An 18,196-nucleotide genomic window follows, 5' to 3' on the forward strand; every position below is an offset into this window, starting at 1 on the left:
TAAAGAAATTGAAAGTTATTATAACTAAATGAGAATGTTAAATCGAGGAGCTACATTGAAACAACTGACTTTTTGATTAATAAGTGAAGTAAAAATTTTCTTGATGCAAAAAAATAAAACCATTGACGAGCTTACATAATGATGCATAGATAACAGATTCTGTTGACGTGAGCAAAAACATGTAAAGAATATCAATGGTTAAAAATAACAGCTAAGTAATTGTTACTCATTTGGATGATTCATCAGAAAGTGCAACTTGTTAAACAATACATGTATGCTGGTGATAAACTTTAATTAGAGGTTTTATAAACTTCGCTTCTGGTTGTCATCAGAAGTGAGTTATCATAAATCAAACCATTGTAAGTTGAAGACTATGTGCACCTTAAAAGATGACAGAATTTAGTGTGATATGATTTTTAGTTTGTGCCAAAGCAATATTTTTAAAATGCAGGTTTTGTCTGCAGATTAAATGGACTGATCCTGATGAAGAAGGTTTGGTCAAGTTTTTGTGTGAGCAGAATGGATTCAGGTTTGTAATTTAATCCTGTGCCATTTCTATTTAAAACTGCTGTGTTTTTCTTTTCCTTTTTAAGCTATAATTTTTTTTTTTCCCTGCAAAAATTACTGTTTTTCCTTATTCCTTTTCATATCTATATTATTATTTCTTATTTGCCTTCAGTGAAGACAGAGTTAGGAATTCAGTCAAGAAATTGATGAAAGAAAGGCAAGGTAGCACACAAGTGAGACTGGATTCATTTTTTACTGTTACTCCCAAAATCAATCCTGCTAAAAGAAAGGTATGTAAAATTTAATTGTTTTCAAAATAAATTTAATTCCGCATCTGTGACACTATTACGAGGGTAACTGTACATAAAATAACTTATTATCATCTTTTTATTTGATAAGGGATTTGTATTTTTTTTTTTTTTTTTTTTTTTTTTTTAAATTGGTTTGATATCAAATTTATGTGATGCTTATGTGGATCTGATAGATAAGCGAAATCGAAACTGATCATCCAAAGCATTTTATAATTTAAATAAATGCTTATTTTGATCTCAAAAGAAACAGCATATTTATTTTTACAATTTCCGTTCTTATTTGCAACATATTACTTATTTCTTAACATAAAAATATAACAAAATTTTAAAAAATAAAGCTTACACAATGCTTATCATGCAACATTCCAAGTAACTCCTTTTTTGAACTCGACTAGTTGTTGCCACACGGCAAATCTTGATAACTATGCAAAAACATTACATCATGTTTCTAATTAGGAAATCTTAATAATTATATAAAAACATTAAATTATGTTCCACTACACTTGCAAAACAGAGGAACCAAGAATAACTTTCAGAAAAGCATCTAAGCTGCTCAAAACCTTAAAGCAAAACTGTGAAATAAAGCAATAGTTGCTTTTTTTTTTTTTCCCCATTATTGTTTTTACTTTTTTACAAGGAAGATGATGGTTGGTCATCATGCTATTCTTTGCAGTGATGAAAATATTCCTCATTTAAATAGTATATGCAGTTTTATTGTAGCAAAAGCATTGTAAGAGAAAATTAAATTTTCATACATTTAGCTGAAATACATTTGTAAAATATTAAATTTTATCTTAATTGCCCTGTTTTATATCTAATTATATAGACATAAAATTTATAATTGATGCATATATTTTTATAATATTAAAAGGATATTAAATTCCATATTTGTTATTTCTAGGCTGAAGAAAATGCAAAGTCTAAGAACAAGAAGGCAGCCCGTGGAAAAGGGCAGTACAAACGGGGAAAATAATTAATTTTTATGTGCATGTGTGTTCTCAATAGCATTAATTTCTTTTAATTTTGTACTTTAAATAAACTAAATAAATTACATTGAACTTTCATTTATTTTTAATGTATATTTATATATATTCCAACATTGTTTTTAAACCTACTGGGCTTATAAAATGCACAGATTTACATTATTATTTTACAAACTGATGAGCACTATTTTTTTTATTCGCATGATTTTATTATTCATAAATATTTTGAAGTAAAAATTGAAGTCGTAGGCTTTGAATGGAATATGTAGAAAGACTGATAACATGATTAATATTCTCCTAACACCTTTTAGACTGATTTCTTTAATTACTGGAAAGCACAAGACTGTCTAAGTAAGGCACACTTTCTTTCGCATAATTGTCAACCAATGGCCGAGTGGTAAAGTTGCTGAACACTAGTAGTTCAGTCCAGGGTTCAAATCCCGGCAAAACTGGATGGCTACATTAGCACTTTCATGGTTTTCCCATGTGCAACATGTATATGAGCTTGGAAAATTTGCTTGCTTAAAATATTTTTTAAACAAATATTTAAACATTCATTTGACCGTATGACTACTGTATTCATACATTTGTACGAGAACCATATCAAACTATGTCAGTTGATCATTCATACAAGTTGGTCCAATTTGCATAATTTTTTTTAATCCTAAGGAACTGATACATACAAACTATCCAAACATATTCTAAAAATATCACTAAAAATTCGTACTTACTGTGGTATCTAGTATATCCACATTGCATGTTCTTTTAATATATGTATGTAGATATACAGGGTGTCCATGATTAAACTTGAAATTTGCAAGCTGTTTGTAGCAAAAACCCTGCAGCAGAATTGCGTGAAAATTGGGTAATGGCAGAATGAAATGATGGAAGTTTTATCGAGGAAAAAAAATGAGTTTCAAAAACCATCACTAGATGGCATTGAGTAAAGTAAACTATTGGCATATGGGGCAAATGTTGTGATCATAGTAATTCAATCCGCATACAGGAACCCTATAAAGATGCGAGAGGCGAACCACAGTCATATTTGCACATGTGACAAAGGCTTGCGCACCACTCACCCAAATCCTATGCTGTCCTACAGGCCACACAGTCAAGCAACACTTTTACCTGAAGCGTCCTTAGTGACAATTACCTTAAGACAGCTGGATAACAACACGCATATCCCATATTATTCACGACGTATAGCGGAACATGTAACATGGCAGTCATACTCGTTTCCAAGTCGAGGAAGATGACATTGATTCTTCAGGAACTTGCTTTACTGGTGAGATTGTTTTACCAAAACGGAAACTGCTACTGAAGCTTTGCAGAAATTTTGGTCTTTGAAGCAGTTACGAAAAGGTCTACTCACTAGTTAAGGGCTAACAAACATGATTAGGAAATTTGAAGCAATGAGGATTCTGGCAGGAAGGGGATGAAAGTGTGTTGCAGCACTGGCAGTGGATGATGTAGCAGCGCAAGTGGAGGAAGACAGATCATAAACCATTGGCAGCACTATTGTTCGGCGTTTTGCAGCATCTAATTGACCAACCTCATTCCACAGTTTATAAGATTTTTCAAGCAGTTGTATACTACTATCCCTGTAAACTGTCCTTAGTACAGCAGCTCTTACCGGCTGATCTGGATAGTGAACAAACTTTTGTGTTGCTTCATTTTGTGGGCCAATGAGGCCCACTTTCATATGAAAGGTGCGGTTAACACACACATTTGATGTATTTAAACTGCTACAAACCCACATCAGTTCCCACAAATTCCATTACATTCTTTGCATATAATGGTTTGATACGGCTTTACTGCAACCTGTATTGTGAGCCCGGTCTCCCTCCCAAGGCAAGGCGATGTGTTACAACCACAGTGTTTATGCAGGATGGTGTTCCTCCACGCATCGCCCATTGTGTGAAACAAATGCTTTGCCGCTATTTCAGTAACGACAGAATCATCATCCGGCAATTTCCTACAGCTTGGCCTCCTAGATCCCCCGACTTGCATCCTTGCGACTTTTGGCTGTAGGGATACCTCAAGACCATGGTGTACTGTCATCCCATCACATTTCAATCCACCCTTAAAGAATGAATGGAATTATCATATTTGATACTTTGTGATTTTAAATTTTGAAGATTTTTATTATTATTTTTTAATGTTTTCTTATTCATGCACAATTATTTGTACTTTCTGTTTTTATAAAAAGTAAATTATTTCAGCAGAATCAGATTTTTTTTTAAATATTTTTTAAATGGATACTGATCACTGTACACACATAAGGACAACAACCATAATATATCATATATAATGTTTAATATATCATGTAATCCTTATTGAACAATTCGAATTTGCATTTGTTTTCTTTTGATATATTGATAATGTTTGCTCCAATAAATATTTATGTGGGGGCAACATGTAGAATAAGAAAAAAATGGTACATCATTCTTCCCATACCCGACAATCTATTTACTCCTTAAAAAGTACAGTTAATTACACAGATTCAGCTATGTGCTCATAAAACATTGTATAGTACAAAGTCCGAGCTCGGAACTTCGGCGATTCCGGATGTTAGATCATTAGTTTAAATCCAGTGAGATGGCATGTAGAAATTATAAAATTAAAAATATGGAATTGTTATTTCTGAAATAATAAAGCATTTATGATCTAAAGGGTATCAAAATTTACAAAAAAAAAAAAACTTAACATTTATTTACTTTATTAAACATTCTTTGAATGTAAATTGTTTAAGTCATTGAATGTAAATCGTCTATTTTAACCTCCTTGACAGCGCCTATAGCTCGTTTTTTACCACATGATCCCCAACACTTCCGCAGACGTACAAATAGAAGTTAAACAATGTTCAACCATATACAGTCCATCTCAAGAGGGTTAGAATTCTTGGTCAGTCTTCTGTCAGCGCATCACAGATTTCAGTCAAAGTCTGTTCATTTGCTAATTGGAGAAAAGCAACACGTCTGCGTTGCAATAATGGAAACAAGCCTTTAAAGATAATTAAACACTTGTCAATCCAAGATAGATAAAAGAAAAGAGGCACGGCTTATCAATATCTGCCTTCTGCAAAAATCTTTTTTAAAAATTTAATTTTCATTTGTTTCAATTCAGGTAGAAAAATGCGGTCTTTTTTTTTTTTTTTTTTTTTTTTTTTTGAATGCCAATGTATTTTCCAACAAATGTTGAGTGGCACAGTTTGTGTCTTTTAATTACATTAATTAATTCTTCTATAAAAAATAACTAAAAAAAAATCCAATTCCTTTTTCTGGTAATTTTTACTATATCGAATGCTATGATTTGCCGCGAAATCAAATGCATCTGCTCTGTGAGTTAGCATCTTCTAAACAAATTTCCTTTTGTGATAAAGAATTTGATGTAAAACGAGACGATTCGGGGTAGATATTAATTCAGAAATTTCGTTATTGACTTTTCGGTTATACAGGATGCATTATTGTTTTCTAACTTGCATTATGAATCAATATTGCTGTAAATTTCTTCTAACTGCTACGTAAGCTACTGAATTTCTTTTCATTCAAACACCAGGGTTTCGGTGTCTTACATATGGTGTAAACACATGTAAGGTGAACAAAACTAGAGATATTGAAACTAAATATTTTTGCTCTCAGATGCACCCGTCCTCCATGCAATCCCTCTTTCATGCAGGGTCTTCCTTTCCTCATAAACAAATCCGAGAGGTTAACTAAATTGTAATACCCCCGAGTAATGTTGTGAAGAATTTAGGTGATCAGAGAAATTGTCTTTGCATAAAGAGGATGAAAATGCTCGGAATATATGCATATGTCAAAGCCTTCTCAAAGTACATAAGATGCGGGTGAGACTTTACCTTTTCTGAAAGGAAAGTCTTCGAAAGAAACAACATGCAGCCACAAAATTAATATACACAGTAGATGTATGTATTCAGAAACTAGTCGGCAGAAAAAAAATCCATATTAACATTGTTAACAAGGAAAGTGTAAGGAAAAAAACGGCTTGCTTTGTATAGAGCCTTCATCTGCGTTGTGGTCTTAAGGTAAAAAAATTAAAATAGCTAAATTTTGAAAAAGGAGTAATGTTACGAGTGCCTAGAAGTAGCAAGACATGCCAAAGAGAGCAAATGACATTCAAAAGTTACAGAAATCTTGAATGTTAATTGTTCCGTCATTTGCCGCCTGAGAAGAAGGTATCGAAGTAACTCTGACACTAAGAGTAATAAATGGATTGTCGCAGCTGCTCTTGATAACCGCTTTCTGTGAATAGGAGAGCGAAGCTACAGGTCAGTTATTGCGCATCAGTTTTGTTTTCCGCCTTGTTGAGTCGATAAGGAGAGAGATATTTCTGCAGCTGTTTATTAATGGCTATACAGTGGCATCCAAAAGTGTTCGTACACTTAAAATTTTCATTGAAATGAGGCTCTATCCATTAACTAAAAGTAAACTTTCCAAATGAGATTTTAATAATATCTATAATCTATTCGTAACAAAATTACATGAAATATTTTTAAAATATAGCGAAACTTCATTTTTAAGAAATTAATAATAAAAAAATGACAAACATTTTATCTCTCAAAAGTCTTCGTACGTTGAATTTTTGGATAAAATTAGAATTATCGTTTTCCGCTTTTTTAACTTTTGCATTATGGTGGCATTTAAAAAATTGTTTGCTTTAATTTTGTATTGTTTACTTCATAATATTCTATTTATTATTGAAAAATGGGTCTCAGTCGTAAAGAAAGGATAAGTTGTAATCAGCATTCGAAAATAGATAATTTTTCGCCATAGTAGGAATAAATCAATTTGAAATATCGCTAAATTAGTTAATTTATTCCATTCCACAGTGCTGTATGTGATAAAACACTTCAAAGAAGAAAATCGGATTTAAAACAAGGTAAGAAAATGTCGACCGAGAAAGTTAACTAAACGTGATGAGAGAATTTTTAATAGAAAATTTGTGAAAACCCACATTTGAGTGCTGTAAAAGTTTCTAACTTCAAAGTTTTCTACTTAATTGTTTATTGAAACTGACGAGTTCTCAGAGAAGCTGGATTACATGGGTGTTCTGCCTGTAAAAATTTTCTTTCTTCAGAAAAACAGAAAGCTTAGGCTTCCATTCGCAAAATCGATGATAAATACACCCGAAATGTACTGGAATAATGTCCTGTTTGCTGACGAAAGCAAATTTAACATTTTTTGGTTCCGATGGTCGAATAACTGTATGGAGAATTAAAAATGAGGAACTTCACATCATCTGAAATCCAACATTCTCCCACCAACAACAGCTTAACCTTTTGCAAATATTTATATTAAACAGTAAAACTTTTTAAAACACACACAGTATTTTAAATTAAATTTAAAAAAAAATCTGGCTACACTAAATTTACACTCTTATTCGAATTACCGAAATAAAGCTCTAGGTTTGCCACAAGAAAACCACAAACAAATCAATATCGCGCCAAATAAAAACTCTCGCCAAGTTTGGCGCTCATCCCGATTAAGAAATATTAACTGCTTGATACCCTGAAAGCTGTGCTGGTGATTGTTTTAGCGTCTTTGCCGTTTCGACGACTGTAAACGTGTTTTTTGGATCTTTCCTGAGTAATAAATTGTGTTTTGGTACTTCATCAAGTGCTGTTGTCGTTATTCACTAAAAACCGGTTTATTCCTAGTATCTGCTGCACACGGGATTTGGCTACTTTATGATGAGCAGTAGAAACGGGACATATACGATGAGTAGTAAACGGGTCATTCAAAGAATATATATAGTTCTACATAGTTACATACTACGTATGTAGTGTATATACACACATAGTAAACTGACTACCAATAAGTATTTGGACACCTGTGATAGAAAAGAAAAACTAACTTTATTCAAAATCAATAGTTGGTAAAGCCTTCACGAGAGGTAATTACAGCGTGGACCCTCCAGGGCATACTTTCTACAAATCTGTATGACAGCTAGTGGTATTTTCTTCCACTCGGCTTGGAGAAGACATATAAGTTCCTTCACCGATTTTGCACGGGTAGTGCACCTCTGAATTCGGCGATGCAACTCGTCCCAGAGGTTCTCGATAGGGTTCAGGTCTGGACTCTGGACAGGCCAGTCCATTCGATGAACTCCATTGGCACCATACCAAGCCTTGGTTAACGTCGAAACATGACAACTGGCATTGTCGTCCTGAAAGTAACAGGGGTCCAACCCGTAAAACTGCCACAACGTAGGAAGCACATTGTCATCCAAAATAGTGCAGTAGGCATCGGAGTTGAGCTTACCAAAATGGGGACCAAGGGTTCCAGCCCATACCAGGAGAAACACCCCCAGACCATAATTCCACCTCCGCCGAACTTGCCTTTTGGCACAATGCATTCTGGCAGGAGACGTTCCAGGTAGACGCCAGACCCAGACCCTGCCATCCGAACGGTAAAGGGTGAACCTTTATTCGTCACTCCAAAGAACCCCTTTCCACTGATCTACGTGTGATGTGACAGATGTGCTTCCTTACGGATGGTATTCTTTGAAACAATACTCCCGGATGCCTGTTGAAACTCCTCGCGGATGAGGGCCATCGGTTGGGTGCGGTTCGTCCGAATTTCTCTGGACAGCACTCGTCGGTCTCTATCTCCCAGTTTCGTTGGTCTGCCGACTCGGGGAACATTCCGACAATCATCTCTCACCTTCCACCTCTTAATCACCTATGTCACTGTCGATTTTGGGTACTTCAGATCGCTAGATATGTCCCTTAAGGATCAGCCACATTTGTGATACCCGATAATTATACCTTTCTCGAAATCAGAGAGCTCCGAACTGCGAGGCATCTCGCATGCGGCTAAAGCCGATGCTGTTTCCTACACGATATATACCGGCGTAGTCCGTGACGTACCTTAGGACCTCAGATATCGTCATTTGCATAGGTGTCCAAATACTTATTGGTAGTCAGTGTATATATATAGATGTTCTTTGGATCATTTTTGGTGTTGGCGAAATATTTCAAAATCGCGCCAAGGCTGCACCGTATAGTACTAGGACTTTACCCTCCAAATCCATGAACCCCCACGTAAGAAAAACGTAACAATATTATATCTATGGGTCGCACTAATCTTTACACTTTCCCTCTTGGTACTGTGACTACACTTAAGGCCAAACTAGATGGCCTTGTTGCACTGCAGCTTAGGAATAGCATCGTTTATTCAACACGTTTACCCATTTCATACGGCTATGATGTTTTAATGCTAATTTGATTAATGATAAATTTAAAGTTTACAAGATTTGCATTGTTGGTCTGTATTTAAAATCAAACACATTGTTTCATATTGAATGAACAGTGAGATCAAACGACGTGAATCCTTCGAAGACAATGAAGCATTCTTGGATAACGTTTAATTTCCTCCGTGATACTTTTTAAACTAGCTAAAAATATATCTGCTCAATAAGTCACAGAAATCACGTATAGCTATGTTTCGTTCCCTTTTGGATCATGCTGAAAGTACTGAAAAATGTACAGATCATAGGTATAATAATATTTACTGGTATTATATTTGTGGTCCAGATTATTTGCAGAAAGACTTAGCAGGTGCAAAATAAGATATTTCTCTGTCTGTCTGTATCAGGCTGAAAGATGAATTATAAATAACTTAAAAACTTTTATTTCTGAAATGAAATTAATTCTTTAAAACAAGTTCCAAATCAAATAAATCCGCCTAAGAATATTTTTCTTTGAAAGCCTCGTTTTTTGTTTTCTCCAAAATTAAATTGGATCTCATAAAAACAGATTTCTTTAGGAAACTGAAACTGAATGAAGACAAAAAAAGATGGTATGGATAATTATCAGCCTTTTTGTTAAACGTTGTCATACGCGAGCGAATAAATTGGTGCTGCACAAACGCCCTAATTGTTTTTTTTTTGGGGGGGGGGAACTTTGGATATATTTATGTTTAGCTATCTGGCAGCAATGATAAGAAAGTTGAAATATCGGTGTTTTGAAAAAAAATTTGAAAGCAGTATGTATTACGGTATTTTTAAAATCCAAGTCATATGTGTAGTTGCAAAATTTAAAGTGTACATTGTAATGGCTGATAAATTTAAGGATAACATTTTTCCCAAAATAAAATCTGCCACATAATATTTAAATTAATTTGCTTTCTGTAGTTATAAATTTATTGCTTGTGTATGTGTTGTCTTAATCCTTTGTTTCTGTCATGTGTTGTCATGAAAGATTGTAAAAGCGAATGAATGCGTTAGTAGGGATTAAACAAAATTTTTTTTTATTATATTATACAGAGTAAATTCTTATTGTGGCTTTACTTTGCATCAAAAGATGCGGCAATAAATTTTAACTACGTAAGCTCTGATGGCCGAAAAAATATGCATCAAACCTGAACTGTAATGAGAACTGGGAAATTTTCAGTTGTAAAAAAGTAATGCTTTAAAATCATGACTGTTTATTAGAAAAATCGCCGTAATTCATCTTTAATATATGTTGTTTACTGCATGCAGTTAAACACACTTAAGTTACATTTTAATGCATGTGCAGTCTAATGTATTTTTATGACTTTATGTAAGAAAATTCAAATTATTCATCAGCATCACTGATTCAGTTTTCCGACTCAAGTTGAATAAAAGAATTACTAAATTTTCAACACATTGTCAATTTTTTGAATTGGCATGAAATGTTTGTTTGGCTGTTTTAACTGCTTATAGGTATGATTTTATTCATATGTATGATTGACAATCAGAAAAAGGAGCATTTTACATGAAAAAAAAAACTAAAGTCTATGTGGTCAGTTGTAATATTTTTACAACTGGTGGGCAAGAAATGCTTCCTGTTTAATGAAATGAGTGTTAAAAATAAAGCATGTTATTCCATATATGCTCAAGCATATGTTGAGTACATACAAGTGAGGGTTGACTATTATGGCATATGTACCCGGAAATACTCCAAAAACATGGCAGCTACTAGGGGTAAGGATAATGAGAAGAAAATGCTTAGCTTTTATTGAATCCAGAGTTCAGGAAATTCTTTACTATTACATTATTTCAGTAAAATATTAATATGGCTATTGATTATGTTATATATTTATAGAAGTTGATTTGGAAATAAAAGTTCATAATTGGAAAATTTTACAATGGCATGATTTCATTAAAATTATGAAAATCATTGTTTTTATTTAAGAGGCTGTGTGAGTTTTAGGGTTGCATTTTTGGTCATGATTTGTATATTTTTAAGAGTGGTCTGAGACACAAAAAATTTATAGCAAATTTAAACTTTCTGTTAAAAAGAAAATCTCATTGAATTTGAAGAAAATAACTTGCTGATTGCTAAGAATAATATTCTTGAAGAAGGATATAATATAATTTGGAATAAGATGCTTGTTGTAATAATGTGACATTGTAGATAAATGCCTAAATCAAAACTTGCAGACAAAATAACTTGCTGATTGCTAAGAATAATATTCTTGAAGAAGAGATACCACTTCAGTTGTTTTGGCATTTTATTTGAAATTGTACATATTTACGAAATATATTTATAAAACAAATTTAATACATTTTGTTTGAAATTGATGAAGAGGATAAAGCAAGCAACATGGTCTTGTATTACTCATCTTGCTTACTTTATCCTCATCACCTTGAAGTTGCTCTATTTTTTTTAAATTAGTATTATAAAGTATCATCACTTCATTTGTGACAAATGCATGTAAAAGTTCACAAAAATTAAAAGATTAAACTTTAAGGAACTCTTTCTTTCTCCCCCCAACCTTTCAGAGAAATTAATTCAAACAATAATATAAGGTAAAAATTCAGAAAATTTATGTGTAATATATCAAGTTTATAATGTAATTGTTCAGTTAATTCTATTTTTTATGTCCTAATGCTGTATTATAAATATCAGTACTACAAAGTACATTACAGATCGTTATCATTAGAGTTTTATTTTACTGAATTAAAGAGAATGCAATTAAGTTGTTTTTACTATTATTCTGGCATGTCTTTGTTAGGTTTTCTAAAATATCTCTGTTATTTGGTTTTGTTTCAGAGATGACTGACAGTTTAGCACCAATAGTAGCTCAGCATTATAATCAGATTCAAGAGAAAGGTCTTGAAGAGAGGAAACAGAGTCGCATATTTCATATGCGAAATTTTAATAATTGGATCAAAAGTATGCTTATAAGTAAGTGCATTTCTTGCTAAGAAATTGGGTAAATAATGGTTACCCAATTTCTTAGCAAGTTTCTAAGTTAAAATATTTTCTTTCATTTTAAGCTCCTGTTTTAACTCTTGAAATCAGAAATTTTCAATGTACAAAAAATCAAAATTTGCTTCCTAATTTACTAATCAAATGGGTTATGAGTGTCAACTGATGATGCATCTATCATTCATCTTCTATATTACAAAACTGTACCATTTATCAGCATAAGAAAATGAATAATTTAGATATGATATATCGTTAATTCGGACACCCATATTCCGGAATGATCTATAATCCGGACCTCAAAGGTAAAAACTTTCTGCGCATGCGCCGCGTTGACACATGCGCATAAGCGTTTACGCATGCATGTAAGACCTTCACGACTGTGCATATACATGTGCACAAGCGCAGAATACGTTTTTGCGTGCACGTTTTATGTATAACGGATGGTATAAGCTAAAATTATCTAATTATCTATTCCAGTTAATGTTGGTGATTGCGTTGTTGCTTAATCTTCGAATTGGATCCGGCTTATTATTTTTTGCAGACTGTAAGAGCAATTTTATAAAAGTAAACTAGAACTTTCGATTATGTCAAATAGAATTTCCGATGCTGGAGCTCCCAAAGGATCTACAAAACGAAAGTATGTTTCGATGTCCATCAGACAAAAAGTGGAATTGCTGCAAAAAATGGATAAAGACATGAAGAAGGTGACAGAGAGGTTAGTGAAAACGAAAAAATTTCAATTGACAAGTTAGTCGGTATTCTCGGCACAGCAATTACGGGACTTGAACAGCAGAAACTGTTCTGTTTGTAACTGAACAAGAAATTATGTCTGTTTATAGAATTAAAGAGAAAGTATTATCACATAAAACGAAGCAACTTAAACAACTTACATTGAAAGAAATGTTTAATAAAGTAAACAAATATTAAGCCTTTTTTTTTTTTTTTTGTAAATTTTGATACCCTTTAGATCATAATTGTTCTTTATTTCATAAATTACAGTTTCATATTTTTAATTTTAGAATTTCTGCATGCCATCTTACGAGATTTAAACTGATGATCTATAATCCGGAAAAATCGATAATCTGGAATTGCCGAAGTCCCGACGAGTCCAGATTAACGACTTTTGACTGTATACTTTGGTTACAAAAAGTCAATTGGAAATTGAATTAAAATGTTTTGCAATTTTTTTTAACTATGGGGAAAAAAAAAGGACAAATATGACTGTACAGGACGATGTTACAAAATGAATTTACAATTAAAAAAATAGAAAAAACTTACATTACTGGCAGGAGATGGTAGTTTAGTTTTAATGTGAAATTTGACATTGGTTTTGCTTGATTAAAGCTTCAATATCTTGTTTAATCTGTGTTGTTGCAATTCGTAAAGTTTCCTCAAAATTTCTGTCTGTCAGCCGTGATCTTGTTTTTGATTGTAGAATTTTTATTTTATTAAAAAGCTGTTCACATATGTAGGCACTCCCAAAACTAGACGAATGAGAGTGCATGTTTAGGAATTCCTGGTGTTCATGCGATGCGTGCGTTGTTATACAACAATTTCAAATTAACTAGAAGTGGACTGTACTAAATATTTTATTCAACAACTTTAATCAAATGCGTGCCATCTTTCAAGCGATGACTTACTACTAACAACAACAGCAATAAAAAAAACTGAGTAAGCGTTTACAGGGTTGCTGTAATGAACATCTGCACCATGCAAGGCGCCAAGAAGAGAAAAAATGACGTAATCTTACAGTTAAATAGTCTTAATGACTTAACATACCCCCCGGCATTGAAGGGTTACTTCAATAATTTTGTGCGATAATACTCATAATAACCTACAAAATTGTACAATTACTCCCTTATACAATAATGCAATACGAATAACATCTCTTAATTCGATATAATAATATTCAATTTTCAATAAAAATTTTATACACAATACAATGTACAATACAAGTTTTATAATAATAAGCTAACACTTAACTAACTTAGGAAACTTCTTCTTGGGGTAAAATTGCAATTTTTGTAATTCCACGCTTAATGATGCCCTTTGCTGTCTGTATTTCTACTACTCTAACTTTACCGTCAACTCCAGGAAAAATTCTTGTAATGCGCCCTAACACCCATCTACAGACAGGAAGCTCATCCTCCTTAACTAGTACTAGCATACCTATTTTAATATTCGTTTGTTCTACCTTCCATTTTGAACGCTGCTGTAGTGTGTTTAAATAGTCCCTATGCCAACGATTCCATATCAACTGGACAAATCTGGTAGTTCGTTTCCATCTTGAGAGTCTGTTTTCAGGTATATCAATTAATTCGGGTTCTACTATAGCATTCAAGGGTCTTCCAATGAGAAAATGACCTGGTGTTAATGCCTCTAAATCATTTACATCGGAAGATAAGGGAGTAATAGGGCGAGAATTTAAAACAGACTCTATCTGAGTTACTACAGTTAATAACTCCTCGAAAGTCAACCTTGCATTACCTACAATCCGCTTTAAGTGATATTTCACGGATTTTATTCCAGATTCCCATAGTCCACCAAAATTAGGTGTCCGTGGGGGAATAAACTTCCATACTATTCCTTCTTCACCTAAATAATCTGCTAATTTTTTGTCAGGATTTCTAATTAAATTGTTAATTCTTTGCAATTCGGCATTTGCGCCAACGAAGTTTTTTGCATTGTCTGAGAAAATGATTGAACATTATCCGCGCCTAGCAATAAATCTCTTTAAGGTGGCAATAAATGCGTCAGTGGTGAGATCACTCACTAGTTCGAGATGCACTGCCTTTGTTATAAGGCAAATGAAAAGAGCTAAATATACCTTATGAAGAGTTCCTTTCCTCTGTCCCTTGTACCTATAAAAATGGACCGCAAAAATCGGTGCCGACATGATTAAAGGGTGAGCTTGGATTTACGCGCTCTGCAGGTAATGACCCCATAATTTGTTCGATAGTGACTGGTTCACTTTTACTACAAATTATACATTCATGGGTAATCTTTCTAGTTAAATTCCTACCTTGTAATGGCCAAAATTTCTGTCTCATAAAACACAATAATGCTTGCGAACCTACGTGTAAATATTTCTGATGATAATGCTCAGCAATCAGCTTAGTTAGTTTGCATTTAACAGGCAAAATTATTTGATGTTTTTGTGAAAACATTACATTGGCCCCTTGTAATCGGCCTCCTACTCTCATTACATTATTTGCATCCAAAAAAGGGTTCAAAGAAAGTAAATTACTTTTATTATTAACGGGTTTACCTTGTGCGAGGGAGTTGTAATCTGAATAAAAACTATATTTTTGAACCTCTCTTACTAAAAAGAATTCTGCCTCATTTAACTCCTTTGAACTTACTCCTCCTGTTCTTCTCTGTGCTCCTTTCTGTTTTGCACACCTAGAGTTCCAAATGAACCTGAAAATATAACTAACAATACGTAATAATTTTAAGTAATTGTTAGTGATATCTAGGACATTATCAATAAGTTTTGAAGGCAAAGTGCATAAACAAGCAATGTCAGTTCTTTTTCTCAGTTCATTAGAAAATGTCTCTGTTTTTTCTAATTGTTCAAAGTCAATGTTCTTGTTAGGTATGACACCCTCACTCAAGAATGGAGGACCTTTCCACCACAGATCAGCATCATGCAGTTTGTCAAAATTCAGTCCTCGGGAAATAAGGTCTGCTGGGTTCTCCTCTGAACGCACATAATTCCACTGGCATGTATGTGTTAGCTCTTGGATCTGCAACACTTGATTAGCAACAAAAGTTTTTAGTACATGCGGGGGATTCTGAAGCCATGCTAACACTATGGTTGAGTCACACCACAGACATATTTTACTGATGTCCAATTTCAATAAAGGCACCACCTTTGCAACAAGCTGTGCTAGCAGTACATCTGCACAGAGTTCCAGTCGAGGTACTGTCAGCGGTTTTAGTGGAGCTACTCTGGACTTGCTGCAAAGCAAATGTGAAGATAAATTATTCTCACTTCTACAGCGTAAATAGATGGCTACTCCGTATGCGTGTTCTGATGCATCTGAAAATCCATGAATTTGTATATCAGAAAAACTATCCTGTAAAACATATCTACTGACTTTCAAATTGTTGATAGATTGCATTGAATCAATAAAAAGTTGCCAATCCTTAATTATCCTTTCGGGTAGCGGATCGTTCCAATCAAGCTTCAATAACCGAAGTCTTTGGATGAAGATTTTTGCTTTTGTTATCCCTCGACCAAGCAGTCCTAATGGATCATAAATGCGAGCAATATCAGACAACACTGTTCTCTTTGTGTAAGTAGTTGGTTTCTTGATCGTTGATTTGTATGAAAAACAATCTATCTTTGGATTCCATAATAATCCTAAAGTTTTGATGCTCTGATCATCATCGAAATTACTGAAAGAATATTCCTCTTGTCCATCCGGAAACTGCAAAAGATCAGGATGATTAGCACACCATCTGTGCAGACGCATTCCTCCACGTGATAATAGGTTAATCAATTGCGACTGTAATTCTTTAGCCTCTATTAGAGTATGAGCTCCTGTGAGTACGTCATCGACATAAAAATCCCTTTGTACTATTGGCGCTGCTAACGAAAAATGATTTTTCTCGTCTTCTGCTAATTGATTAAGTGTGCGTGTTGCTAGATATGGTGCGTTGGATGTACCGTAAGTTATAGTCTTCAGTCTATAGACCTTAACTGGTTCTTCTTCACTACTCTTCCATAAGATGCGTAATAAATCTCTTTGATGTTCTTTAATCAAAATCTGACGATACATTTTTACAATGTCTGCTGTGAAGGCAATTTTATGCGTTCGAAATCTGCAAATAATATCAAATAGTTCGTCTTGAACTAACCCTCCATTCAGCAGAATATCGTTTAACGAAATTCCAGTAGTCGTAGGAGCAGTGGCATCGAACACTATCCTAAGTTTAGTGCTAGGTTTCTCGGGCCTGAAAACCCCATGGTGAGGAAGATAATATAAGAAACTAGAGCTATCCCCTTCATCAATTTCTTCGGAATGGCCTAATTCATTATATTCCTTAATGAAATCTTCGTATAAGTGTTTCATTGCGGGATTGCGAGTGAAGCGTTTAAGTAGATAATTCAGTCTTTTGCTAGCGTTTTCTCTCGATTCCCCTAAAAGGCTAAGTCTTTCCTCCTTAATTGGCATTTCCACTACATATCTGCCATCATCTTGCCTCGTGTGTGTACGAAGAAAGTGCTGTTCACAAAATTCCTCTTCCTGACTTTTCACTTTTTTTGCTTCATTAATACCTTCAATCTCCCAAAACCTTCTCATGTTGTCAGATAAATTATCCCCATTTTCCACAAACCCGCAAAAATTATCAACACTTGCCTTGCTGCGGCATGCGTACTGACCCGCTAACGATGTATCCAAAAACTGACTGATGGAGAATCAGGTCTTGCATATTTATTCTATTTGTTCCCAGTAAATCAAAAAATATTTCGTTAGATAATAAAACATGTATTTGACCAGGTTTATAAAACTCTGGATCAGCTAAACCAATGAGTTGCAACTGCTTAACATCAGGAAATCAGGAATGTTTATATATCTAGCAGGCGTTACGCGAGTTATTTTTGGAACAACAAAAAATTGTAAGGTACGAATAAAATCTCTAGTAGCGTTAGCGATGGTTGCTATAGCTTTTTCCTTAACACCCATAACTGTACCATTGATACCTGAAATAGAAGCGTTTATTTTTCTTTTCTTCAAATTCAATAACTCAGCACCTTCTTTAGTAATGAAATTATTTTGAGAACCGGAATCCAGCAAGGCTCTCAGCGAGATAAATTTTCCATCATTACCCTTAACGAAAATAATTGCAGTTGAAAGTAGAACTTGTTTATTAAAAGAACTGGAAATATTCAGCGCAGTACCGTTAATGGACTTTGCTTGGTTGGTTTCATTAGTGTCACTAACCTTTTGGCTGCTTGCCATTTTAGTAAATGTATCAGCATTTGGAGAAAGATTACTGCTTAATTTATTAGTCTTGTTTGTGATTTGATTCGATGTGCCATTTGCTTTATCGAAATTTTCTTCATTTCGATCAAAATGTAAGAGCGAATTGTGAAATTTCTGACATTTTCTGCATGTATTAGAACTTTTACAGTCCTTGATTGTGTGGATCGAAGATAAACAATTGAAACATAGTTTTTTTGTCTTTAC

At 33.8% G+C, this 18,196-nt stretch overlaps 2 protein-coding genes across 4 annotated transcripts in view; both read left to right on the forward strand.

Annotated features, from left to right (window-relative positions):
• Nucleotides 1–1,882, forward strand: part of Fen1 (Flap structure-specific endonuclease 1) — a 44,781-nt gene extending 42,899 nt beyond the window's left edge. The window contains exons 10-12 of the mRNA XM_035359547.2: nt 465–529; nt 680–797; nt 1,720–1,882. Of these exons, the coding sequence (XP_035215438.1) occupies nt 465–529; nt 680–797; nt 1,720–1,791 (255 nt within the window). The 3' untranslated portion in view covers nt 1,792–1,882. The remainder of the gene's footprint in view (nt 1–464; nt 530–679; nt 798–1,719) is intronic.
• A 7,574-nt stretch (nt 1,883–9,456) lies between these two features.
• Nucleotides 9,457–18,196, forward strand: part of Rnmt (RNA guanine-7 methyltransferase) — a 32,908-nt gene continuing 24,168 nt past the window's right edge. For 2 of the 3 annotated variants that reach the window (XR_015040600.1, XM_085814690.1), the window contains exons 1-2: nt 9,653–9,807; nt 11,841–11,975. Coding sequence is in view for 2 of the 3 variants with exons in the window: in XM_085814690.1 (XP_085670816.1) it covers nt 9,738–9,807; nt 11,841–11,975 (205 nt within the window). In the remaining variant the exon portion in view is untranslated. Of the gene's footprint in view, nt 9,622–9,652; nt 9,808–11,840; nt 11,976–18,196 lie in introns of those variants that run through there. The other variant, XM_085814691.1, reaches the window with a different exon arrangement.

This window comes from Stegodyphus dumicola, chromosome 4 (genome assembly GCF_044657685.1).
Source record: "Stegodyphus dumicola isolate Sdum_Otavi_A_Nest chromosome 4, ASM4465768v1".
NCBI classification, from domain to species: domain Eukaryota; kingdom Metazoa; phylum Arthropoda; class Arachnida; order Araneae; family Eresidae; genus Stegodyphus; species Stegodyphus dumicola.